The 26,387-nt window shown below is 20.3% G+C and overlaps 8 protein-coding genes across 8 annotated transcripts; 4 read left to right on the plus strand and 4 right to left on the minus strand. All coding sequences in view use genetic code 6, as the record gives it.

Annotated features, from left to right (window-relative positions):
- Positions 1–155: 155 nt before the first annotated feature.
- TTHERM_00672040 (polycomb protein VEFS-box protein) lies at positions 156–1,124 on the minus strand (the record flags this gene model as incomplete). Its single annotated transcript, XM_001014981.2, has 1 exon — positions 156–1,124. Exon 1 carries the CDS (start codon positions 1,023–1,025, stop codon positions 156–158), a length of 870 nt encoding a protein of 289 aa, XP_001014981.1. The 5' UTR covers positions 1,026–1,124.
- Positions 1,125–1,833: 709 nt separating this feature from the next.
- On the minus strand, positions 1,834–2,175 carry TTHERM_00672050 (transmembrane protein, putative; the record flags this gene model as incomplete). Its single annotated transcript, XM_001014982.1, has 1 exon — positions 1,834–2,175. One exon carries the CDS (start codon positions 2,173–2,175, stop codon positions 1,834–1,836), a length of 342 nt encoding a protein of 113 aa, XP_001014982.1.
- Positions 2,176–5,187: 3,012 nt separating this feature from the next.
- TTHERM_00672060 (hypothetical protein) lies at positions 5,188–5,661 on the plus strand (the record flags this gene model as incomplete). The annotated part of the gene is made up of 1 exon (XM_001014983.4): positions 5,188–5,661. The coding sequence occupies one exon, from the start codon at positions 5,188–5,190 to the stop codon at positions 5,659–5,661; it is 474 nt and encodes a 157-aa protein (XP_001014983.4).
- Positions 5,662–7,734: 2,073 nt separating this feature from the next.
- On the plus strand, positions 7,735–8,559 carry TTHERM_00672070 (hypothetical protein; the record flags this gene model as incomplete). The annotated part of the gene is made up of 1 exon (XM_001014984.3): positions 7,735–8,559. One exon carries the CDS (start codon positions 7,735–7,737, stop codon positions 8,557–8,559), a length of 825 nt encoding a protein of 274 aa, XP_001014984.2.
- Positions 8,560–10,844: 2,285 nt separating this feature from the next.
- TTHERM_00672080 (dual specificity phosphatase domain protein) lies at positions 10,845–14,604 on the minus strand (the record flags this gene model as incomplete). The annotated part of the gene is made up of 3 exons (XM_001014985.2): positions 10,845–12,353; positions 13,299–13,528; positions 14,493–14,604. The coding sequence occupies 3 exons, from the start codon at positions 14,602–14,604 to the stop codon at positions 10,845–10,847; spliced, it is 1,851 nt and encodes a 616-aa protein (XP_001014985.2).
- Positions 14,605–16,728: 2,124 nt separating this feature from the next.
- On the plus strand, positions 16,729–18,985 carry TTHERM_000672081 (hypothetical protein; the record flags this gene model as incomplete). The annotated part of the gene is made up of 4 exons (XM_012797420.1): positions 16,729–17,854; positions 17,942–18,388; positions 18,451–18,674; positions 18,725–18,985. The coding sequence occupies 4 exons, from the start codon at positions 16,729–16,731 to the stop codon at positions 18,983–18,985; spliced, it is 2,058 nt and encodes a 685-aa protein (XP_012652874.1).
- Positions 18,986–19,460: 475 nt separating this feature from the next.
- Positions 19,461–24,687, plus strand: TTHERM_00672110 (kinase domain protein, putative). Its single transcript, XM_001014988.2, has 23 exons — positions 19,461–20,593; positions 20,682–20,765; positions 20,818–20,921; positions 21,293–21,391; positions 21,492–21,581; positions 21,767–21,853; positions 21,906–21,995; positions 22,087–22,176; positions 22,229–22,318; positions 22,375–22,464; positions 22,520–22,609; positions 22,663–22,752; positions 22,810–22,899; positions 22,953–23,042; positions 23,088–23,177; positions 23,323–23,412; positions 23,470–23,559; positions 23,611–23,700; positions 23,770–23,859; positions 24,058–24,147; positions 24,202–24,291; positions 24,364–24,453; positions 24,574–24,687. Exons 1-23 carry the CDS (start codon positions 19,595–19,597, stop codon positions 24,668–24,670), a joined length of 3,000 nt encoding a protein of 999 aa, XP_001014988.2. The 5' UTR covers positions 19,461–19,594; the 3' UTR covers positions 24,671–24,687.
- A 689-nt stretch (positions 24,688–25,376) lies between these two features.
- On the minus strand, positions 25,377–25,706 carry TTHERM_00672120 (transmembrane protein, putative; the record flags this gene model as incomplete). The annotated part of the gene is made up of 1 exon (XM_001014989.3): positions 25,377–25,706. One exon carries the CDS (start codon positions 25,704–25,706, stop codon positions 25,377–25,379), a length of 330 nt encoding a protein of 109 aa, XP_001014989.1.
- Between the last annotated feature and the right edge of the window lie 681 nt (positions 25,707–26,387).

Consider the following 26,387-nt stretch of genomic DNA (forward strand, 5'->3'; position numbering starts at 1 on the left):
GTATAGAGCAATTTTGAATATATTAGCACAGTTTTTTAACAAAATATAATAGATTGAGGTTATAAATGTAAGTATTATGATTATAATAACCCCTTTATTTATATTTAATTATAATAAAAAGTTAGATTTGATTTGGTTTTGTTTTGTTTTTATTTTCATTATGATTGCATGAAGGAAACCTATTGAGCTGGGTAGTCTTTTAAATATTTAAGACATCTAGCTATTTGCTCTGAATCTAGAATTCCATTGTCTTACATAGTAAAAAGATGAATTACGAATTAAGGATGAAGATTAATTAGTTCTTGTATATTTTCATCCATAAATTGTTGTATATATCCGTACATATCAGATCTTTTAATAGGGATTTTTTCTTTTATTTTTTATTTTTCTAGTTTAATAAAGAATTCATTCCATAAGAAAGTAAATTTTTTATCTTTTGGAGTCATGTCATAAACATCTTACATATTTCTCTTATGTATTTGAGTTACCAGTCCTTCTTCTTAAACTTCATCATCTGAATCTTCAAATAAATCATTCAAATGTTTACGTGTAAAAATGTTAGCTTAATTAAAAATTTATTTATCAGAGAAGCAGCCTTTGATATCATCTCTTGTGAAAACTATATCCCCTAGCTACCATGTTTATTATTATTATTCATTTAGAGGTCTACTCTACTTTAAATTAACTGTTGCTTATGAGTCTTAGCTCATTTAACTTTATATCTCCTTGCTTTTTTTATTTTAAAGAGACTCATTGAAATTTGAAAAATCCTGAGGTAGCTGAGAAGAAAGTTAAGAATTGTCACTTTACTATCTTTTCGTCTATTTAGTTGCTAAATTTGGTTTATTTTCATTTTAACCTTTGCCTATGTTAGGTGTCTGTGCAATCTATTTTGTTTTTTAATCATCCTGCTATGAATTGTATAAATACTTTTATAGCAGTTGCTCTGTCCTATCAGGTATTAGAGTAATTTACGAGTATTAATACTCGTAGTCCATTTAATTACTTTGTTGGCTTTAGTCCATTTTAATTAATTAATTATCTATCTTTATCTATCTATAGATGCTTATTTAGTTTAATTTAATTAACTTCAAGTTTTCTTTAAAAACCGCGCTAAATAAATAAGTATTTATTAATTAATTACAAGCTTTTTTAATATTAAAATTAAATATCAGATTTTTGATTTTAAATGCTTTAAAATGATTTTTACAAAAAAAAAAAAATATATATGTAAGCAGGAATACAGATTTGATTTAAATATTTGTTTAAAAGTTTAATTCCTGAACTCATAAATGACATATGATTTAGCATTTTTAAGTTTTTTAGCTAAGGGAACTGGTGTTTAGCAATTTACTATATAAATGTTATTATTAATAATTAAACTAAATAAATTTGAGGTTTTTAAATAAAATATTAAAATAAATGGTTTATTTATGCTTTGAATTCTGAATACATTTAATAATTTGCTGATGAAAATAGGTATAATTAATCAATAAAACAGTAAATAATAACTATAATATTTATATCTATACTTAAATTATGAAATAAAAGTAAATTTCAACATAATATTCAACAAATAATAAAAATTATTTGATTTTTAATTGAAATAAAAGTTAGATTTTATTCAAATTTATTAAGTTAAAAAATTTATTTTAATAATGTTATTTATTAAATTATATTTTAAATTATTTCGTTTGGTTGGATGTTAAGAAATAGATAAATAAATAAGTGAAATATTTATTTTTTAAAGATGCAAAATTTATACTAAATACAAACATATGTAAAAACTTAAAAATATTATTAGTACTTACATTATTTCTATTTAAATTTTCATCAGAAAATGAAAGCTAAGATAGCTGCAAGAAAATAAAATACAATAATGCTTGAAGAAAGACATGAAACTACTCCATCGATTTGTTTTTGAACTTAAGAATTGTCAGATTTACAAGTAGATTTTACTTTGTCTGCTAATTCCTTAAAAGTAGGGTATTAACCTACTGCTTTAAAACATGTAGTGACTTTATTTAGCTCAGTTTTACATGCAGTATCTGAATCTTAGCAAGGATTAGGTAAGCTTTTAATACAAGCATCTTTATCAGCTATTTCTTAGTCACTGATAGCATTTACAGAACATAGTAATAAAAGACCAGCAATGCAAATTAATAAGACTTTCATTTTAAAAGATTCGAAATGTTTATTTTTTTAGTTTATTTTTTGTTTGTTTGTTTATTTATTTAAAATTTATTATATTGGCTAATACCTTTGTTTGAACTTAATAAAAGTTTAGGTTTTTCTAATTTAGAGATGAATCAAATTATAAATTTGTCAATATGTAAAAAAATGTTAAGTAAATTAATTGTAAATCTTCTCGAATTAAAAATTAAGAAGTAAATTAAAATTTGTAAATTGCTAGAAGTAAATAATTCAAAATAAAAAATAGAAAAATTAAAGACTTTTACAATTTTAAATTATGATCAATAATAATATATTTGAACTCTAATTAGTGGATTAATAGAATTATAAGTTTACCAATTAGTAAAATATGTTTAGTAATTTAATTGTAAATCTTCTCGAATTAAAACTTTAGAAGTTAATTAAATTTGTAAACTTCTAGAAATTAATGATTAAAAATATAAATTAGAAATATTTAAAGACATTGACAATTTTAAATTATGAACAATAAAAATAATATTAACAATTTGTATTATTGAAAATTTATTTGAGCTTTCATAATACTCAAAAAACCATGTTATCTTTTATAGATAAATAAATATTATTTAAACTAAAAGTAATTGTAAATTTAATGATAGAAATATTATTTATATTTGCCAGATTTTAATAGTCTTATTTAGTTTACTTTAATTAAAGTATAATACTTATTAATTACGAGTATTTATATACCTTCTGCCTTCCAAAGATAATATACATAGAGTAGGTTGCATGATTTTTTGCTTATTGTTTAACTGAATTTATATTTAATAAAATTGGAAAAATGGTAGATGATTTATAAAGTGGATTTACGGTATTTAATATTTGAATGACTAACGGAATAAATATCTTTAATGAATAATTAATTTTAAATTATAGTAATAAAATAATTTGATTCTCATAGAATTTTTATTTACAGTTTTATATAAGATGCTTTTACTATTTAGGAAATAAAAAACTTTAATATTAAGAAATTTTTCTGATTAATTCTTTTGGATCATTTAAACATTTTTCTTTTAATTTTCTTTTTGTCTATTCTACTTTTTGTAAAAATAAATAAATAAATAATTTATAAATTCAATTGATTTCTTAAAAGTAATATGTGGTAGCTCTTTTATTTTTATTTATTCATTTTGTATTAAAATATTTTGAACCTAGATAATAATAATATTTTACAGGTAATTAATTAGCTTATTAATTTATTTATTTTATCTATCTTATTTTAGTTTTGTGTTATATTCTTACTTATTTTTTTTTCGAATGTATTATAAAAAGTAATAAAATAAATTCTTAATATAGATATTATATAATTTATTATTTAAAGATATGATGTTTTGTTTTTCATACCAAGAAAATTAAAATTTATTTATCATAATATGAAATAAATAAAATAGTTTGGGCAAGTTTAAGTTTGATTTCAAAATAATAATCTAACTAAAATAATTAATCTTACATAATGTTTTTGATTATATCATTTGCCATAAACTATTGATTAGGTAATAAAAATTAAAGAATTTATTTGTAAGATATGTTGTTTGCTTCATTAATATATCAAAGCAAATTGTTCAGAAATTTTGTAAGCAATATGATATCTTGAAAAATATAAATTTCATTTATCAGCTCAAAAATCATTATTAGCTAAATAATCTAATTAGATCCTTAGCTTACTATCAGTTCTAAGCATTATAATTTCAAAACTAAAAAAAATTTTCTTGGGTAAATACATTCATTTTGTAAATTATGAGGTTAAATAAATAAGTAAGATTGGATAAAACATCAAAAATTTTTCACATAATTTTTATATATTTCCTTTAAGTTAAATGTTTGCTCAAATTATCGCATTTAGTAAAAACATGGACTTTATACCAATTTTTTTTGATTAGTAGAAGCTTACTAATAGGATATTTTCACTCTTCAATATAATTTATTTTTATAACTAATTGTAAATCCATTCATTTTAATTAAAGAAAAAATAAAATTTAAAAATATAAAAATATTAATATTATTTGTACATTATTTTAAATTTTTCTTATTTAGATATTAGTGATAAAAATTAAATATTAGATTTATAATTATAACATCAACAAAAATTATTTAAAGATCAGAAAATAAGAAAATAAAGAAATGCATTAATTGCCGCAATATGCTGAAATGTCTGAACAAGAAGAAAGGAAATAATTAAATTTTATGAAAATTAATTAATATTGTTACTAATATGAAGATTTAATTTAAAAGGAAGTAAATGGAATTTATACCAATTTATTTTTATAAATAATTGCTTACTAAGAGGATATTTTCACTCTATAATATAATTTTTTTATGATTAATTATAAATTCATTCATTCTATCTAATGAACAAATTTTAAAAATATAAAAATATTAATATTATTTGTTCATTCATCTTTTGAACTTTTTTTTATTTAGATATCAGTGAAGAAAATTAAATATTTTATATATAATTATAAAATAAACAAAAATTTTTAAAGATCAGAGAATAGGAAAATAAAGAAAATAAAGAAATTGCCTAAATATTCTGAAATGTCGGAACAAGAAGAATAAAAAAGGAAATAATTACATTTTCAGAAAACTCATTAATACTGTTACCAGTATTTAGATTTAATATAACAGGAAGTAAATCATCTCTATTAAATCATATAATTCCCATTGAAGGAAGAAAAAATTGAAACTAATATTGAATAGATTATTTAAAGTGCTCTATTTTGCATGAAATAGTTTATGTCAGCTATATAATACACATAATACTTATTTGAAGATGAAAACAAGAATATAGAATCGAAAAGTTTCTATTTTTTAGATTTTGAAGAATTTTTTGAAAGAAATAGTAATTCTTTTATTACCACTTTCAGTTAAGAGCTTCTCAAATACCAAAAATTAAAAAAAGAAGATGGTATTTCAAAAAATGACTTTCAGAATTTACTTATATTTTTTAAGGTTATAATTCAAGAAAATTATGGTTAAATGTCATAACGTTAAGGATTTCATCACAATTATAAAGAGTTAATAGAAAATGTAAAAGCCATTTAAAATGAATTTTTTAATAATGATGAAGAAACTTCATAAAAGATTAAACAATTGATTGATTATCAATAAATAATTGAAAATTATGATAAAGAAGAAGAAAGAATAAATAAATAGAATGAAATTGAAAGAGCATAGCATTAATTGATTTTTTGGGCAAAAATGATAAATGATAATTCTAAAGGTGATGAATTATAATTGAGGCAATTTTTTAATTAATTGGAAGAAATATTTTAATTAAAAATTTAAAGTTAAAATGGCTAAGATCATTAAGTCAATATAGAATTGAGAAGTGAACATATGGAAGGTATCACAATTTCCCACGAAAGAGATATTGAATAAAATAAAGAAAAGATATAAAATGAAAAGATAATTGATGAAATTGATGAAATAATTATTGATGAATAATAATGAAGAAGAATATTCTTGATTTGCAAAAAAGTGAGCTCTATTTAAAGCAAGGAAAAATTTAAATTAATTAAGGAAATTATTTCACAGCATTTAAGTTTATTTTTTAAATTAGAATTATATTAAAGTTTTTTTATATTTCATGTTTTGCAATAGATCAATTCTTTCACACTTATTTTAAAATAATTCAATCTTTTTTATTCTTTCTATTTCCAATTTTATTTCAAATAAACTAATTATTTAATTATTCTTAAGTAAATAGAATTGATTTTTAAATATAATATACAGTCATAATATGATAAATAATATTTTACAAAAATAAATAAGAATCAAATATTTCAAGATTAATTTTAAATTTAAATTGTATGATTTACGAAATACAACAACATAAAATATAATATATAAAATATAAATTTTTTTAGTATTATTTATTTTTTTAAACTAGAAACAATAAATAAATTTTTATAAATTATCTATAAAAAGCTTTAAATTTTATTGTTTATCATTTAATTGATTTTGCATTTTAATAAATAAAACAAAAATAGAATAAATGTCTATATAAATTATAAAAAACAAAATGATTAATCTCTATTCTTATTTAAACATTTGATTATGTTTAAAGATTAAGATTTATTTATTATTTAATTTAAAATACAATGTTTATGATTTATTTATTTATGATTTAATTTTAAAATATTATTTAGAATTTAATTTTACATATTATTTAAGATTTAATACAATACTTGTATTTATTTATGGTTAGATTTTAATTAAAATTTAAAAAATGACATACAGTTAGTTATCCAGATTATTGTTTGTCATGTTATTTTGTGTAAAAGGAAGATTTATCTATAATTATTAAAAATTATATGATTTATCTATATTAATTTAATCAACTAATAAATATATATTTATACTAATCAAGTGTTATTTTTTGAGATTTTTTATCTTTTTCAAAATATTGTTTGCATTTTGATAATGTATTTATTTACAATTTTTAAAAAAATTTATTGTTTTAGCATCATTTGTTATAAACAGAAATCTAATTACCAATAAAAATAAGATAAATATCTTTATTAATCTTTCTTTTATTTCCTATTCTAACTTATCACAATATTTATCAATTTATTTTTAAATATATCATCATTCTTTTTCAAAGAATTGATACTATTTAATTTATACTTTATTATTAATAATCTCATTTTAGTCATCTTATTTTTTACATTCTTATTTACAAGTTTTACATTTATTTTAGTTAAAAGTATGTTAATTATAACAATCTTAACACTATTAAATACTTTAAAATTATTTATTTCCATTTAAACATATTCTTTCTATCAAATTAAATCAAATATTTAATTTATTAACAATTTTTACATTTTTTTATTATATAATAAACAAAAAGAAGCTTGTATAAAAAACTTATAAAAAGAGTTTAACAATAAATGTTAAATTGATTTTTCTCAGTCTGGTTGGTAAAATATGAAAACTATGACAAATAAGTTGTCAATAGGCTTTCTTTCTTCAAATATTTTTGATTTATTTTAAGATTTAATAAAGAATTTAGAAAAATATTTAGAAAAATAATAACAAATAAGATATCCTTATGATGATTAATTTTAAATTGAAATATAAGATATTTTATTTGATGATTTAATAATTGAATAAATTAGTGAATACATGTAATAATGAATATTTAATGTGATTATTAGTATTTACATGAATAATTTTTTAAAAATTTATACTTTTTTTTTTGTAAAATTTATAAATATTCAGAAAATATGGTGAAAATTTATGCTGGTGAGAATTAATGAGGATTTACGGTATTTATTTTATAAGTCCATCTTTTGAACTTTTTCTTATTTAGATATTAGTGAGGAAAATTTAATATAATATAATTATAAAATAAACAAAGATTTTTAAAGATCAGAGAATAAGAAAATAAAAAAATTCATTCATCGCCTCATCATTTTAACATTGAGGAAAATTAAATATTATATTATTATAAAATAAACAAAGATTATTAAAGATCAGAGAATAAAAAAATAAAAAATTGCATTAATTACAGCAAAAGGTGAAATGTTGCAATATGAAATGTCGGAGGAAGATGAAATAATGTCGGAAGATGAAAAAAGGAAATATGAAAATATTATGGAAATGGCTGTTTATTGTTTGAAATTTTAAGGATAAATTTAATAGGAACTAAATCAACTATGTAAAATCATTGAATTCCCATTGAATGAGGATAATATTGAAACTAATATTGAAGAAATCATTTAAATAACTCTCAATTGCATGAATGAGTTTATGCAAGCTGTAAATTGCACATAATACTAATTTGAAGATGAAAACACGAATATAAAATCAAAATAAATATATTTTCGTAATTTCGTAGATTATTTTGAAAGAGATAGTAACTCTTTTATCACCATTTTCAGTTAAGCTCTTTACAAATACCAAAAACTAAAAAATGAAGAAGGTATTTCAAAAAAGGACTTTCAGAATTTACTTATATTTTTTAAGATTATAATTCAATATAAATATGATTAAATGAGATCACATTAAAATTTTAACCACAATTATAAAGGGCTAACAGAAAATTTAAAAAACATTAAAAATCAATTTTTTTAAAATGATGAAGAAATTTCATAAAAGATTGATGAATTGATTGATTTATAATAAATAATAGAAAATGAAGATAAAAAACAAGAAATAATAAATAAATAGAATAAAATTAAAAGAAAAAAGCATAAATTCATAAAATTGGCAAAATTTGTAAATGATAATTATAAAGATGATGAATTTTAATTGAGGCAAGTTTTAAATGAATTAGAAGAAATATTTTAAATAAAATTTGAAAGTTAAGATGGCAAAGAAAAGATCATTAAGTCAAAATAGAATTGAGAAATAAAAAAATGGAAGGTATCATAATTTCCCACAAAAGAGATATATTGAATAAAATAATGAAAAGATCTTTTTTGCCAATCAATAATATTCTTCTTCATTATTAATTAATCAATATTTCAATAATTTTTTCCATTTTCTATAGGAAGAATTTAAAGTAATTAAGAAAATTATTTCACAGTACTTAAGTATAATTTTAAAATTAAAGCATATAATTAAGGTTTTTTATATTTCATGTTTTGCAAGAGATCCATTAACACTTATTTAATCTTCTTTATTCTTTCTATCCCAATTTTATTTCAAATAAGCAAATTATTTAACTATTCATAAGTAAATAAAATTGATTTTTAAATATAATATACAGTCATAATATAAAAATGAGGATGATAGTTTATAGAAATAAATAATATTTTACAAAAATAAGCAAGAATCGAATATTTCAAGATTAACTTTAAATTGTATGATTTATGAAATACAACAACATAATATATAAAATATAAATTATAAATCTTTTTAGCATTATTTATTTTTTTTAAACTAGAAGCAAAAATAAATTTTGGTAAATAATATTTGATTGCTTATCGTTTAATTGATTTTGCATTTTAATAAATAAAACAAAAAAGTAATAAATGTCTATAAAAATTATTATAAACGAAATGATTAATCTCAATTCTTATTTAAATGTTTGATTATGTTTAATGGTTATGATTTATTTATTATTTAATTTAGAATACAATGTTTATGACTTATTTATTATTTAATTTTAAAATTCTGTTTAAGATTTAATTATACATACTGTTTAAGATTTAATGCAATACTTGTATTTATTTATGGTTAGAATTTAGTTAAAATTTAAAAAATGACATACATTTAGTTACGCAGACTATTATTTGTGATGTTATTTAGTGTAAAAAGAAGATTTATCTAAACTAATTAATAACTCTTTGATTTATCCATTTTAATTTAATAAATTAGTAAATATATTTTTACACTAATCAAGTGTTATTTGTAGAGGTTATTATCTTTTTTGCATTTATTAGTATTATTGCCATGTGTATTTACATAAATCGGATTATCTAATGTCATTAAATATTGTTAAACTTTTTAAATCTAATAATATTTTATTTTAGTTAAAAGTATGTTAATTATAACTATCTTAATCGAATTAAATCAAATGTTTCATTTATTAACAATTTTAAATTTTATTTATTTTATAGTAAACTAAAAGATTTTTATCATCATATTTTGATTAAAGTAAATAGTTAAATATATTACTTATTTTAGTATTATTAATAATGTTTAAATCAATTATTTTACTTTCATAAGGTTAAAACAATGAATGCTTTAAAATTAGTTATGATTATTTTTGAGATATCATTAAATATAAAATCAAATTGATTTATTTATCCCTGATTAAAATAATAAGGTAAAATCAAAATATAGGGTTGGTAATTGATTCTTTTTCTAAGGAAAGTATAAATAAAATATGTGACAGATAATAAATAGACTATACAATAAAAATGTACTGAAATTATATATTTTAAAATTTTATGCTCAACTTTTCACAATTATCCTCCTTCATTCTCTATCAAAATATTTAGGGAAAATTTTTTTTAGCTCATAATTATCAGAGGAAGGATAAATGTAATAATATTTATTTGATTTTAACAAAATTAAAATAATTATTATTTCGTTAGTTTTTTTTGGTAATATAATTTGTTCATTTTAGTTTAATCATGTAGTTACTAAAAATTAAATGATATGATGTGGATTTATATAGTTAAATTTTAGCATTAATCACAAATAAATATTCTTATAATTTTTGTATTTGATTAACTAAAAAATATTCAATCAATCATTTTTAATTTTGTAACAATTTTTATGCAAGAGAATTTTAAATTGAATTAAATTTAAAATAAATTAAAGATTTTTTGGATAATGTTAAGTAAAGATATATATATGAATGGATGGAAGTGGTTTTTAATTATAAAATAAATATATAATAATTACATAGATTTAATCTAAAATATAAATATTTTAATAAAGTTAGTTAGTTAGTTATATGTTTAGTTAATTTAAAATAATTTTTAAAATAGTTTCATTTTTTATATAATAAATAGTTGTTAAATGCTTTATCATTTTGTAATAAAATTTTTTAAATTAATGTTTATGTTTGAAAGATAGAGTTAGTTATGTTTTTTCAGTATGGAAAATTAATTTCAGTGTTGCTCTAGTCCTATTTATTTAAAATGTTGTTATTTTTTATTTGAATATTTTATTTTAATTCAAAAAATGTGTTTTAATAAATAAAGAGAAAATAAATATTTTGAAAATAAGAAATTACTTATTTTTTTTTGAGGCCATGAACCAAAGAGTGTTTCATCAACATCATCATAAAAGTAGTCGTTGTAATATTTTTTTTCATGATTTATAGAGCAAAAAGATGTTTCATTGTTATTGGTTGTGCTCATGTTGGATTGGTTACTGTTTCTGAGTTCTCTTTGTTAGTTTATTGAGTTGTTCTCAATATAAGATTTTTCGCTAGCAAACGAGTCTGATTGAAATCCATTTTGGTTATTTTATGTTTGATTTTCAGAAATTATTTTTTATTATTTGCTGCATTTATCGCTTTAGGCATAGATACTACAGTTGCTATCAAGTTCTTCGTTTGAATGAATTAGAATGTTATTCTTTTTTATTTCTACCTAGTTTTGAGGATCTTATTTTGTTGTATTAGTTTCCTCGCTAATATTTTATTGGAGAGGTTATGAGTGTGCAGAATTGGATTGAGTTTAGATTAAGTAGCTATTCATAGAGTTGATATCGCCATGATAAGAGTGCCTAAAAAACTTGGATTAATTGCCTTCATTACTATTTAACACCAACTAAGAATAGTCTTGGCAGCTAGCAGAAAAAGTATGCCTATAATTTAAATCCATATGTGATTAGCAATTATATGAAAGATGATCCCAGTGAGTTTAAATATTGTCTAAGTTTTAGTCAGAAAATTATTCTATCTGTGTTTTTCCCTTAACATAATTAATATGGTTGTAATTTGATGGGGATTTTAAAGGTTTGTTTAAGGATAAATTTTATTAGTTGTTATTTTAATTTTAGCACTCTAAACTGCTGAGATGTTCTTCTTAGGGAATGAGTAATTCAGGGTATTTATTAATCTATAAGCAATTGTTATTGTTTAACTAATCGTCATTTTTAGATATTCGAAAGTCATTTTTTTGACTTGAAATTTTATTTAAATTGATTTGATAGTCTTGATTGTTTTTGGAAACATTCCACCCATTTAAAATAGGATCCTAAATATTTTACTATTAAGCTATATTAGAATTGCTAATAGTGGAGTTTTGTAGTGAAATCAAGCAAGATTACTCAACATTTTAAAATAGCGATTTATTTTATTAAAAATGCAGTAAATTAAAGGGACTGCTTTAATAAAATTGATTCTCTTACTAATTAAGAGGATTATTAGTAAGATTTCTTTAAATATAAAGTTATTATTATTAATTTTAGTCAATTTATTTAATTTCGTGACTGTTCACATTGTTAAGTTTCTATATTTCTTGGAATTACTGTTGTTATTGTTATTGCTGTTGCTTTAAAAATAGTTTCTAGTTATCTTGCTATTATTTATAATATGATTGTAACTATATCATAAAGGAAGCATTTGGTTCTGCTTACTGATATCTAGACTTGCAGTATTTCAAAGCTTAGTTCTCATTGATGTTTAGATTTTTTATAATATAAGCTATAACTACAGAAGGACTTCTCGATATTCCCTTTTAAATAAAGAAACAATCTTTAAGAAGAATGTTTAGATTTTATTTTTTTAATTTAATGCTACGATTTAGATATTGAAAAAATCTTAAAAATATATTAGAAATTCTTTGAAAATTTTTTTGTTTGGTTTGGGACATTTAATTTTAAAAATATTGAATGTTCTTTTTATATTTTATTCTCACTTGCTAGTAATTTATTAACAGGAGTAAAATACTGCTTATTCTCGCTTTTGAAATATAATTATAAGTAAGAACGAAAAGCTATGAACTATTTTTAGAACACATTTTGCAAACTAAATAAAAGTTAATTATATTTCTAAGAGTTAATTTTACTTAATAGATTTTTTAAAATTATTTTAATCATCCTTTTATACTTTTAGAGAGTAAAAAAATCTTTAAAATATGTTAAAAACTCTTTGAGAATATTTTGTTTGGTTTGGTACATTTTATTTTTAAAATTTTTGAATGCTCTTTTTATAGTTTTTTCTCAAGTACTAGTAATTGATTAACAAGTGCAATTGAAATGCTAATTACTCATGCTTGAATATGAGTTAAAATCAAAAGCTAAAAACTATTTTTAGAACGTATTTGGATAATTAAATTATAGGTTAATTATATTTTTAAGTGCTTATCTCGCTTATTTAATTAAATAACTTTTATACTATCATTAATTATCCTTGCTTTTTAAATACATAAAATATGACTTCTTCAAAATGGAAATAAATGGCTAATGGTATATTCCTAAGAATGTACTTTTTAAAAGTTAATTATCAAAATGTATGCGTATTCAAATTTACCAGCTATTTATTAATGGAAATTTGTTTATATACAACAAATTCCTATCATTTATTTATTATTAGTTAAAGTAATACAATTAAATAAATAAATGATGATGATGATGATAAAACTGTAGCAAAATTATTTTATTTTTATGTAATTTTTTACTCGATAGCAGTGAATAAGTATTCGACCGTTTTGTCTTTATGACTTTTATATAAACTTAAAAATCGCATCAAGATTTTCTATCAAGTTGGCTTCCCATTCATCAAGAATTTCTACATTTAAGTACTAAATTTTGTTTCCAAAATTGTTTATACAATTTTATGGTGAACAGTTGATTATGTGAGTGATTTTGAAGAGCGTTAAGACTTGGAAATCCTGGGCTGTATTGTAGTCTATTTTTAATCAGAAAATATAAAAATCTACCTTATTAACTGCATTAAAAAATTGTAAAAATGTTAGAATCTTTAAAAATTTAGTTGCATTTTCATAGCTACATAAAAAATTAGCACAAGTTTAAATATAATTTGCTTTTAATTTCTTCTTCTATTCTTTCCAACTATATATTGGGCTGAATAATTGAATTCAAGCGAGTTATTAAGTAATTCAACTCTGCTTTCAAATCAATTTTTTTATGGAAATAGTAAATAAATGAATGAATGATATTTGCAGGATTATCATTTTTCAAAGTTAATAAAATCATGCATTTTATTTTTTGTTATATGTTTGGTTGTTGAAATAATTTTTTTAAGCTTAGAAAATAAGGTGTGATTCTAATATGATGCAAATTTAGTTGAAAATCAGATTTACAAATAAATTTAAAAAATATGAGGTTGTAAAGAGATTTTTAGAAGTGAAATTTGATTGTAATGTTTCGAATTTAAAAATAGTCTTTATTAGTATTAAGTTAGAAAATATTATAAATAGAATTTATTTGATAGAAATTTTTCTACCAGCTAGCTAAAAAAATCATAAGTAGTAGAAAATATTAAAAGTCTATTCAAGTAAATAAGTATTTTGATAAATTTTGATTCCGCTAATTGGCTCATGATGGCCTCTCAAAAATTCTAAAAAGTTTTAATATTCAATCTCCTTGGATTAAAGGAAGAATAAAAACCTATAAAATTTGAGAGGATCTGCTGAGAAACACCTGGATGAGAATTCGAAAATGATAATTAGTGCTAATGAAGCGATATTATTTATTAGAGGCAAAAACCTCAGAAAAATTAAATTAAATAATATTTTTTTGGCAAGCAAAGAAATTTGTGTGCAAAATAGAAAGCAAGCTAGCAAAAATAATTAATAAATAACTATATTAAAAGCTTTAAATTATCCAAAACAAGTGAAGGTAAAATTTACCTGAAAGGTAGACGTTGTCAATAATATTTGCGATATGGGTGTAGTTCTAGAGCTTGTTTTTATTTTAGGGTATTTTTATGTTAAGTAGCTGCTGCTTTTTCCTACTGCCCATAAAGCAACCACGTTTTAGCTAGCTATATATTTATTTTCTTTCTTTATTTTTTTACTTTTTGTTTAATTGTTTTTGCTTGTTTTTATATCTTCTTTCTTTTCGTTGCTTAATTAACTAATTTCTTTCTTTCTTTTGCTTTTCTAATTAATTTATAATCTTTTCAATGATCCTTCAGATGAGTTATTTCTCTAGGTCTTTATAATTTAATTTAATAATATTTTTTATAAACCTTACCATCGCCTTTCTTCTTATGTTCTTCAAAAAATTTACTTTTGATTTTAATCATATTTTAAGTAAAATTTTTAACTTTCTATCTAACAAAATAAGCCCACTTATCATTCATTTGTTATAAAAAATACAACTTTAGCGCATTCATTCACAAATGTATACTTTCCTATTAATATTCATTTTTATCATTGTTTTATTACTTATTCGATTGTAATTACAGAAACTAACCATCCAGTCAGCATTATTTTATTTGTTTACTGTCAACTTTATGTTCTATTTTAATTTTGGCATGTATTTATAGTATAAACTGTTTCATTAATTCCATATTTTTTCACTAATTTCTATTTATTTTCATTCAATTTTACATGTCATTTTTTCTTGGTAATTTAGAATTTTCATGAGCCCTTTTTTGATTTAGTTTAAGTTAGGCTTTATTTATTTAATTGATTGGGTTTTACAGACTTTCATTAATTGATTGTTTAAATGCTTTCAATTTCTAAATAATTCCCAGTAAACTAACTCTGCTTTTTATCTATTTTTGCACAAACTTAATTCAAATAAACTGTGGATTTCCTTTTTTTGTATAAAATTTTTATTTCTTGTTTAGACAATCATTTTTTTTAAACAAGTAAATATATAGATATATAATATAAAAGTTCATTGATTATTAACTTAACTAGTAAAATTATAATTAATATATATACTTGGTTTGAATTTATTGATAAAAGATCGTCATATCTTATTTTAAATTTTTACTAATTTGGACAAAAATATGTTTAAGATATTTATGACCTACCCACTCTTTAAAAACTTTTTATAAGTTTTCGATAGTTTTATTTTCATTTCCTTTAATTTGTTTTCTTTGCTAGTATTCTATTAAAATAATCTTATTAACTTAATTACTCATTGAAATTTGATATAAATAAATTCAAATAAAGCGAGCATCCTTACTTCTAAATTTTACTTTTTAATTTGAAGAGTTTTCTATTTTTAGCACTTACTAATCTACAAAGTTAGATTTTTATATAGAGTAGTCAATTTATTAATTAATTAATATTTATTTCCTTTCATCCTCTATAATATATTGATGCTCTCTTTTAATTATTGATTAATTAATTAGAATATTTACTGGAATCATCAAATGAATAAATTTAAGAAATTAAAATTAATGAACAAACAAATAATAATAAAAAAATAGTAGATCAGTTGCTTAATTTTTTTGCTCAAATCCAGCTATTTTTGATAAAAACCCCGAAATCTCAATATGATGTATTCAATAAAGCTTAAGATTAAATCTAATATGATCAAATATTTATTTTATTTATTCAAATTATTAATAATTAATAATATGATTTAGAATTTCTACCTAATTTTCAATAGTAAATATTTAACCAAATAAAATGAAAAAATTTACATTTTAGTTTTTGCAATTATTTATTTAATTATGTTAACATGAAATAAAAATTATTTGATTTTAAATTAAACAAAAAGATGTTTTTATTTAAAAATTGATAATATTGTGATTAAATATTTTTTTAATTTAAAAATTAAATTAATTTTAAATTAATATTTTTTAAATTAATTTAAAAAGCATTTTAAAATCAAGTCAAAAATATTATAATATATTAAAACTTTTAAAAATATTAAAGAACTTACTAAAATTTAGTTTTAATAAAATAATTTAAAATAAATCAACTAAAAATGAATTATTAATTTAAAGAATATCAATGGATATAATAAAAAGAAATAAATGTAATGAAAGATTAATTGATTGATATTTTGCTTATTTGGATATTGAAAAGTTTCAGTTGATTATAATCAATAGGTCATTTTTGCTTGGGTCTTTGATCTTTATAAAAAATTGCTTATCTTTTTATAAATTAAATTTGATAAATTATGTCAACAGATTTACAAGTTTTTTTACCAAAATTTAGAAATAAGCAGCAGTATAAATGCATTATAGAAAGGTCTTTCAACGAAGCCATAGAGGATGCTACAAATAATTCTTAGTCACCTTAGAATAAATTTAGATAAGGACTTATTGATGTGGTTACTCCCCATAAGGAATTGGATTTATTCCTCGCATAGGACATCATAGCTATAAAACCGCAATCAGGAACGGCTCTCCAAATGCGGAGAATTAATGATATAAAAAGCAGAGTTTCTAGCTGCTATGCTTCAAGATAAATCTCACCTTCGAAAATAATAGATAGCAGCTATACTAATAATAGTTTAACAAGCAATCAATACTTCCATAAAAATAAAATTTATTAGAATTACAAGTATAAATCAGTAGCTGATGACTTTGATAGAAATCTACTAAATAATACTTGCGACATTGTCAAAAGTCAAAAAGTTAAAAATAAAATAAAAGACTTCTAGTTTTAATTATATCATAAAAAGCATTAGCCTCTTTTTGAGCTATCTGAAGAAAATATCAATTTTTTGGCAGCTAGAGACCCTATACAATTTAATTTTTAGCAATCTCAACTGCAATCAGAATAGTAAAGCATTTAGAAATAGGAGGATCACTAAGAAGCGTTTGAATAAAATTTTGAACCAGCAAATCAAGTTTTGATAACAGAAACTGATGAATCTTCTAAATTTCTTGACAAAGCACTCATAAAAACTATGAAAAATTCTTTAGATTCATTTAGGTTTTAAAATAAAAGGAGTAAAAGTGAGCTCAGGGGCAAAGCTACTACTCTTTAGAGCACAATAAAAACAGAAAGAAATGACTTGAATAATTCTATAAATACGATAAATAATGAATTAGAAAGCTCAAGAAACTCTATAAATTTTAAATACAAAAACAATCAGCCAAACTAGCTTTTACCACCAATATTTTCTCTAGAATAATTTTCTGGCAACATAGATTAACTCCATTCCTACGCTAAAATGGCAAATAAGGGTAAAATTTGCACAGAAAACTTCATCTAAAAAGGGATCCCTTCTTCTTACCCTGCTGTACATGTTATGTCTCCTAAATTTACTACATCTAATTCTCCTTCTCCATCTCAAAGTAAAATATTAACAAATAAATCAGCTTATTTATTTTTGTTAAAATAGAAACTCATTTTTTTATTTAAATGTGATTAAATATAATAAGAGTGTAAGACAGAAAGTAACTATCGAACAAGATCTTCATCAATCAGTGGCACTAACTTTATTAAAAAGAATGATAGTAACTAAAGGATGATGATGATCACAAGTCCAAATGTAGAGACAGAAGAAAGCACGCTGAAATTAGATTCACTAATATAGCAATAAAGAGTTAGAAATGTACAAGATATATCTAACAAGGTTTAAAGTTAACTTGAATTTAATTCGAATGAAATAAAATAAGCTATGGACTCAATAAGAAAACACTTTTGGGGATCTACTATTAAAGATTAACACTATATAAAGCTAAGCTAAGATTAGCTATTCTATGAATTTCTGTAGTTTTGTTAAATTTCACACAAAGTTCTTGAGATGCACAGACAAAATTTAATCTAATTACCTACAGACCTAAAAAAGAACCAGCTAAAGTTAATGGATCTCATAAAAGAGACAGGTAAAAACATATTTTAAAAAGATTTTAAAATAAAATGAAATTAATGTTTTAAATGTTTAAAGATAAAACAATCCTACTAGAAGTTATGTAAGAAGCCTTTCCTGTTTTAAAAGAAAACATAAACTCTATCAAATAAAGAATCTTAGAAGCACTAAATTTTAAACTCCCAAAATAAATAGACAAATCCACTTTTTATACTATTGGTTGGGAGGGTTTTCAAAATTTTATATAGATAGCAGTAACCAAAAAAGCAAATTTATCAGAAATAGCAAATTTTATAGTTAAAGTAAATTATTTTGTTTGATGAAAAAATATTTATTCTTTGATATAAAATAGTTCTTTAATCCTTAACAGCACAAATATATTTAAGTTGATGACTTTATTAGTACCCTAAAAACAGTAAGCAGTAAAGTAGATAAATATGTAGACTAAAAAAGCAAAAAAACCATTTTCTCAGCTTTTGAATAGAATTTTAAGCTACTTGGTATCGTAGTACCTGGAGTTTCAGTTTTTAAATCAAGTTAACTAAGAGTCATTATAATGGAAAATAAAGTTAACCATAATGAATTAATTGACCTAATCTTTGAGAGTTTTTGAAATAATTTCAAAAAAATATATTAAAAAATTATTAAATTAATTAAAAATATCAAATAAAACCTACTAATAAATTAAATAAATAAATAAATGTACATAATTTTATTTTCAACAAAATAACAAAATTTTACTAATAAAAATGAATGAAAATATATCATTTTTTAAATAATTAATTAGCTAACAAATCATAGATATTGAAACTTAATATTACCATAAAAAGCTTAATTTGTATTCAAAAGCATAAATTTATTTAATCATTTATGTTGTATTAAATAATAAAAATTTTCAAGCTTTTTAAGCATTCATACATTATAATCTATTTATTTAACATTTTTATAAATAAAATTTTAAAATAACTTTTTCTTTCATTTCAATAAATATAAATTAAATCTGATAGTTTGATAAGAATTTAAATGATTATTATGAATTTCATTGGTAATTTTTATGGATAAAGTTAATAGATAATTAATTACAATTTAATTAATAAAAAAATAAAAGGATTATTTGAAAACACTTTTATTTTAATAAATTTAAATTAAATAGCAGAAAAGAACCTAAATTTTCATCCAAAGATATAAAAAAAAGAAAAAAAAAGTCATTATAAAGGATAATATGGAAATACTTAATAGCAGAAATTCTTAAAAACTCTCAGAGTAGGAGATATTTTTGCTAGATAACTATAAAAAATGTCCTTTGCATCCTTCTAGATAGCTTATTTTTATTAGCATAGAAGCTGATCAAAAGCATTGCTTAAAATGTGCTGATTGCATTTCATTTCAATTCAGCAAAAATACAATTCCTTTAATTAGCTTAATTGAGAGTAAAAAAAATACCATTTTCAAAGGTTGGCCTATTTTAGATGACTAACAAATATACTAGTAACTGATTGAAGTCTCTTCAAAAGAGTCTTTTGTAGAAGAATCTCAAAAAAAAATTTATAAATTTTTTAAAGAGCTTCGTTCTAGCATTGACTTTGCCATCCAATAAAAAGAGTTAGAAATGCTTTAGCAAGCTGAATTTATGTGGGACAATAATCTAAAAATAATTGAAGAGTATAATATACATTCATGCAAATAAGAATTAAAAGATATCATCTTAAATAAATTTCATAATTTTGAAGAATTGAATGAATTAATTAAAGATATTATTTGCAAAACAATTAAAAACTAAGATATTTTAAAATAAAAAATAAATGATTAGCTCTCCACTTTAAATAACTAACAAAATCACATCAACTTATCAATACCCAGTTAAATTAAGGACTGTATCCTAAAATATATTAGAGATATAGATCTCTTTGTTATTAAATAATTTGAGGATGTTTAAAATAAAAAAATCTTACAGAATTTAAATTTTTATAAAAATGATTTGAATAAAATTCAACCATAAAACATGACTGCGAGTTAAATAATAGTGAAATTAATTAACAACAAATTCAATTTTTGCTCAGAAGAATTGATTTAAAAATTGAATTTTATTATAGCTAGTTTAGCTAATTACATAGACAATTTCCAAATTAAAGACAGCATTAATTAAGAGCTGCTCAATTTGGATAAATTACCATAAAATTCTCTTTAAAATATTTCAGATTTGATTAAATTTGAACTTGAAGTAAAAGTTTAATCTAAAATTTGTTCAATTTTATATAAATATCAAACAATATTAAATTTTATTTATGAATTAATTAATAAAATAAAAGGAAATAAATTTACAAGCAAGAAATGACTTATCAAAACACACCTTAGAAAATCTTAATAGGATTATTTAAAATTTGTAATTCAAGGTAATTTTTTTTGAATTATTTTAATGTTTTGTTATTTCCATGCATTTTTTAGATTGAATAAAACAAAAAATGTGAACAATCATAACCTATAAAGCTCAAAAAAATAGAAGATCTAAAAAGCTATAATACCAATAAATTTGTTGAAATGGATTTAAGGTAAATTAGCTTAGCTTTATTTATTTATTATTTGTTTTGTTGAATAAATACTTCAAACAATTTTCATATTGTTTTTAATGAACTTATTTTAATTATTTTTAAATAGAATTTTTTTAATTTTAATCAAGTAAATAATACTTAAAAATAAAAAAATGTTTTTTTATTTAGATTATATAAAAATTTATTTTCTGTTTTATTAATTGATGAGCATTTATTTATTTATTTCAATTAAATTTAAAACCTTATCAAATAATATATGATCTGAATATTAAAAATGGTAAAAAATAACTAAATAAATAAATATTCTAAAATATAAATCAATTTACTTTAAACTGCTTTAAAATAGTTAATTTTATACTACATTAAAACAGTTAACTTAATGGAAGTGATTTAGGATAAGATTAAGCAAATGAATTTGAAAAAAACCTAGAAAAATGTGAAAATCTAACTAACTTCTCTATTAACTTAAGGTATTAATCATTCTATTTGTTTATCTTTTTAAATTAATAATGAATTAATTAGCTAATTAATTTCTAATTAAATTATTCATAATTTAAATAAAATTAAAAGCAATCCCAACATCTAAAAAGAATAAATAGTCAGTTTATTAAAGAGTTTAACAAAGTTAAAATAAATTCAGTCTTTAAAAATTGACTTAAGGTAAATTAATAATTTTTTATTAAATAAATTTTTAAAATGTGAGGGGGGAGGGGTTATAAGAATAATTTTTAATTCTCAGCTATTATTTTGTTCAAAACATTTTTAAAAATGATTTTTTATTTGACTGGTTAATTTATTTTTGGATTCATAATATTTATTATATTTTTAATAAATTTTTAAATTAGTTAAAATAAAATTGGGGACTCTATTTAATCTCTATAACAAAGTTTAGTAGTTTTGCAAAAAATTAACTAACTGGATATAAATTTGTTGTAAAAATCAAATATAATTAATAATACTATAAAATTAATATTTATAATCTAGGAGTAATAGTTTAGAATAAGAACAAGCCTTGAATATTGCAAAAATATTTGAAAAACTTCAAAATATTTCAAATCTCTCTTTAAATTTAAGGTAATTAATTCATTTATTTTTATCTATTTTAAAATTTAAGAATACTATTTCTTTCTTTCTTTTGCAAATTAATTTAATTTAATAATAAAAGCTAAAATAATATTGGAACAGAAGGTGTTAAAAGCATAACACTTGGTTTAGAAAAATTGAGTGATTTAACATAATTGAAATTATACTTATAGTAAAAATTTCATGAATATTACGTTAGAAAATAATTATTTATGAATATTTAGATCAAACAAAATCAGTGCCGAAGGTGCTAAGTATATATCTATGAGTCTATAAAAAAATTATAATTTAGTATCTTTGAGTCTCAATTTATAGTACTCAAAATAATTTATAATTTAATGATTTATAATAAATTAAATATTTTTTACAGGTAAAACCATCTGTTATAAGAAGGAGCAAAATATATTGGGATCAGTTTAGAGAAGTGCCAAAATTTGACTCAATTAAATCTTAATCTATCGTAATTCAATTAACTGTGATTATCAAAAATTAAATTAAAATTTTATATTTGCAAGGTAAAATAATATCCAAGCAGAAGGAGCTAAGTATATAGCTATGAGCTTAGAAAAATGCTAAAAAATAACTTCCTTACAATTAAATTTAGAGTATTTATTTTTTATATTAAATTTAGCAACACAATAATTTTAAATTAAAACAGACAAAATAATATTTTGGCATAAGGGGCTAAGTATATTCGATAAAGCCTTGAAAAATTGTAAAATATAACATCTCTATATTTGGGTTTGTAGTAAATATATAAAAATTTTTTTTTATTCACAAATAATCCTTTTACAAATTTTTAAAGAATGAACAATTTAAATGCCGAAGGAGCTAAAAATTTAGGAATGGGTTTAGAAAAATGTTAAAATTTAACTTGTTTAGAACTAAATTTGCAGTAAATTAGTTGCTATTTTTTGAGTTTTGACTTATTACAAAAAATTATTTTAGATAAAATAATATTCTAGCAGAAGGAGCTAAAAATATTGGGCTTGGTTTGGAAAAGTGCTAAAATATCACTAATTTATGTTTGAATTTGGAGTAATTCGATTTTGTACATAATAAATTCAAATTTATTTTTAAAAGCTTTAATTAAATAGGAGCCGAAGGTGCTAAATATATTGGTTTTATTCTAGAGAAGTGTCAAAATATTACAACTTTAAAGTTATTGTTATAGTAAAAATATGAAATTTTATCACTCTATAAATATAACTTATATGAAAAATTAGTTTATTTATTACCTTTAAGTTTTGATTCACTTCAAAGTTTTTTCAGAAATAAAGAAAAATTTTAACACAGAATTTATTTATTTAATTAAAAGATCCAACAATTTATAGGCAGATGGAACAAAAAATTTATCATTCAGCTTAGAAAAATGTTAAAATATTTAACAAATTTATCTAAATTTAAAGTATCTTTCTTTATCAATTGTTCCAAAATTTTATTCTAATTAAAAAATTTAATTTAGAGATAATAATTTTGGTATTGATGGAGCTAAGTACATAGGGTTTTGGCTTGAGAAATGTTAAAACATGAATTCAATAGCACTTAAACTAAAGTAACTCTAATTGATATTATTTATCTAAATTTAATTTTGTTTGTTTATTAGTTTTAATTAAATAGGTTAAGAAGGAGCTAATAGCCTTTCTTATAGTTTACAAAAGTGTCCTAACATAAAACAATTAAATCTTAATTTATAGTATGGTTTTGTTTAGTTAAATTAATATTAATTAAAAAAAATTTATTTTAATGAAAAAAAATATAAAAGTAACAATAATCTTGGAGCTCAAGGAGCTATTTCCATAGCTTCAGGTTTAAAAAAATGTCATAATATTACATCACTTAGTTTAAATTTAGGGTAAAAAATAAATATTTTTATTCATTTAAAATACCTAAAAACATCATAATGATTAATTAATTAATTTAATTTTTACAATAAATTAATTATATTAAAAAATTAACTTTTAAATAACATAAAAAAATATTATAAAATCTAAAAATATTTAATTTAATTAAATTTTTTTATTAATGGATGTTAATTTTTTGAAAAAATAAGAAATAATTCTTTAGGCTCTGAAGGAGCGAAGGGTATAGTTGAAAGTATCTAAAAGCTCAATAATCTATAGAAATTAAGTCTTGGACTTGAGTAATTTTTATTGATACACTTATTTCTCAAAAGATAAAATATATAAATATTTAGATTAAATTAAATTGGTTTGCAAGGTACAAAGAATATAGCAAGTAACCTTTCAAAATGCTAGAAAATAACAAGATTAAGTCTAAATCTTGAGTAAATAATATCTATTAAATTAATATTGACAATCTTATAATTTAGTATAATATTTTTTTATTATCTTGAAAGTAATAATTAAATTGGAGTCGAGAGTATAATAGCCATTAAACAGAGCATATAAATGCAGAAAGATCTTTCTTTTTTAAAACTGAGCATCAGGTTTTAATTAATTACATCATAAATTTTTACAATTTTAATTTATTTATTTATTTTCCATTTTAAAAAATGTTGGAAAATATTTTTTTTAGAGAATCTTGATTTTATTTATATTATTTAAAGATAAAATGGAATAGATGTTAGAGAAGCAGAAAATTTTAGAAAAACTGGAGTCGATTGTTTGTCTTAGAAATTGAATGACTTTATATTAAATTATTGAATTTATTTGTGTTGAGTAATATTTATTTTATACTTTTTAAATCAAATTAAATTTTAATAATTTTGCTTCTTGATATTATTTATTTTGATTGTATTAAATATTTTTTTTCTAAATTATTTAATATTTAATTTAATCTAAAATTATTCATTTATGTTAATTAATATTTTCACACTATTTTTCAGTTATATCATATTATCATTAGGAAAATAAAAAATATCAACTTTTAATTCATAAATCTTTTAGCAACTTCTTTTAATAATTTATTAGTATTTATGTCTTCGTAAAAGCATGATAAGGCTATAAAGATAAATTATTGAAGCATTCCTTTTTATTTCTATATTTAAATAAATAATTAAATTAAATATTAATAGACTAAGTCAGTTTTTAGTAAAATTCTTAGACTTAATCCGATAAAAATTTTTTTTATTTAAGCCCTGAATATAATAATCAATAAATATATAAGATATGTATTTAAGATTAAAATAATTTGTTTCTTTTGAATAAAGTAATTTAAAACACGAGTTTCTTAAATATAAAATGGATTGTTTGCTTTTATTATAAGGAAATTTAAGTTATTAAATTTTATATTAAATTACAGTTTATATATAAATAATGATTATACAAGTAAATTGATAGTATAGGTTAATAAATATAAATAAGTTAAAAGTTATCGATCGAAGCAATCTAACTAATCAAGAGATTTAAATCAACAATCTTCAGAAACACCATAAAAAAAATCTTCTTGATTGTATTTTTCTAAATGATTCCTTTGCCCAGAAGGAATACAAATTGATTAGTATTAATATTCATTTCCTAATGAATCTTTCATTGAAAATTTAAATCTTCTGCTGCTTAAACAGTAATTGAATGCGTGAAACTAGGTTCTCTCTTTTTCATCTATTTTCTCCTCAATATGTAGACAAGGTATCTGTGTAAATTATCCTTTAAGCTAATTTTAGTAGAAGCCCATACCACTTGTAGTAACAATCAATATTGAAAAGATTGCTAATATCAAAATCAAATTGCTTGTTTTCATTTTTTATCTTTTTAGTTTTTAATTAAATATTTATATGTATTTTATTCTTTATGAATTCAAGTTTCTCTTATATAGGTTTTATATTAAGCTCTGGCTCAATCTCAAAAGAATAACTTTTAGCTAATTTATTCTTAATTAATTATCAAAACCTTACAGATTTTTGAAAGAAAAGTTTTTGAGATATCTTTAATTAGACTGTAAAATTATAATTTTTTTAATTGATTAATAATATTAGAACCATTAAAATGAGAATGATTAAAAAACTTGTACTAACTGTTAGACGCAATTTATTCATCTATTTTCAAAGCTTTTAATAACTTAACTTTTTTAATATACCAAAGTATTTTCATTTTAATTTTTCTTTCTAGTATTTAGCAATCTAATCATACATAATTAACTAGTAAAATAAAAATGAATGTGTGGTTTTTTTATATCTTTAAAAGTACAATAACTTTTAAGCTTTTAAATAAAATTTGGAAAGCTTTAAGTATTACTATTTTACCATAAACATAAAAGAGAACTTAAGTTTTTTTAAATTCTTAAAAATATAATTTTGCCATTTTTTTGTATTGGTTTAGAACTAAAAGATTTGAAATGTTAAAAAGCGATTTTTTAAGGAAAAATACTTAGAATAAAAGACGAATACAAAAATAAATAAATGAATGAATTGATATGTAATAA

This window comes from Tetrahymena thermophila (genome assembly GCF_000189635.1).
Source record: "Tetrahymena thermophila SB210 genomic scaffold scf_8254658, whole genome shotgun sequence".
NCBI lineage: Eukaryota > Ciliophora > Oligohymenophorea > Hymenostomatida > Tetrahymenidae > Tetrahymena > Tetrahymena thermophila.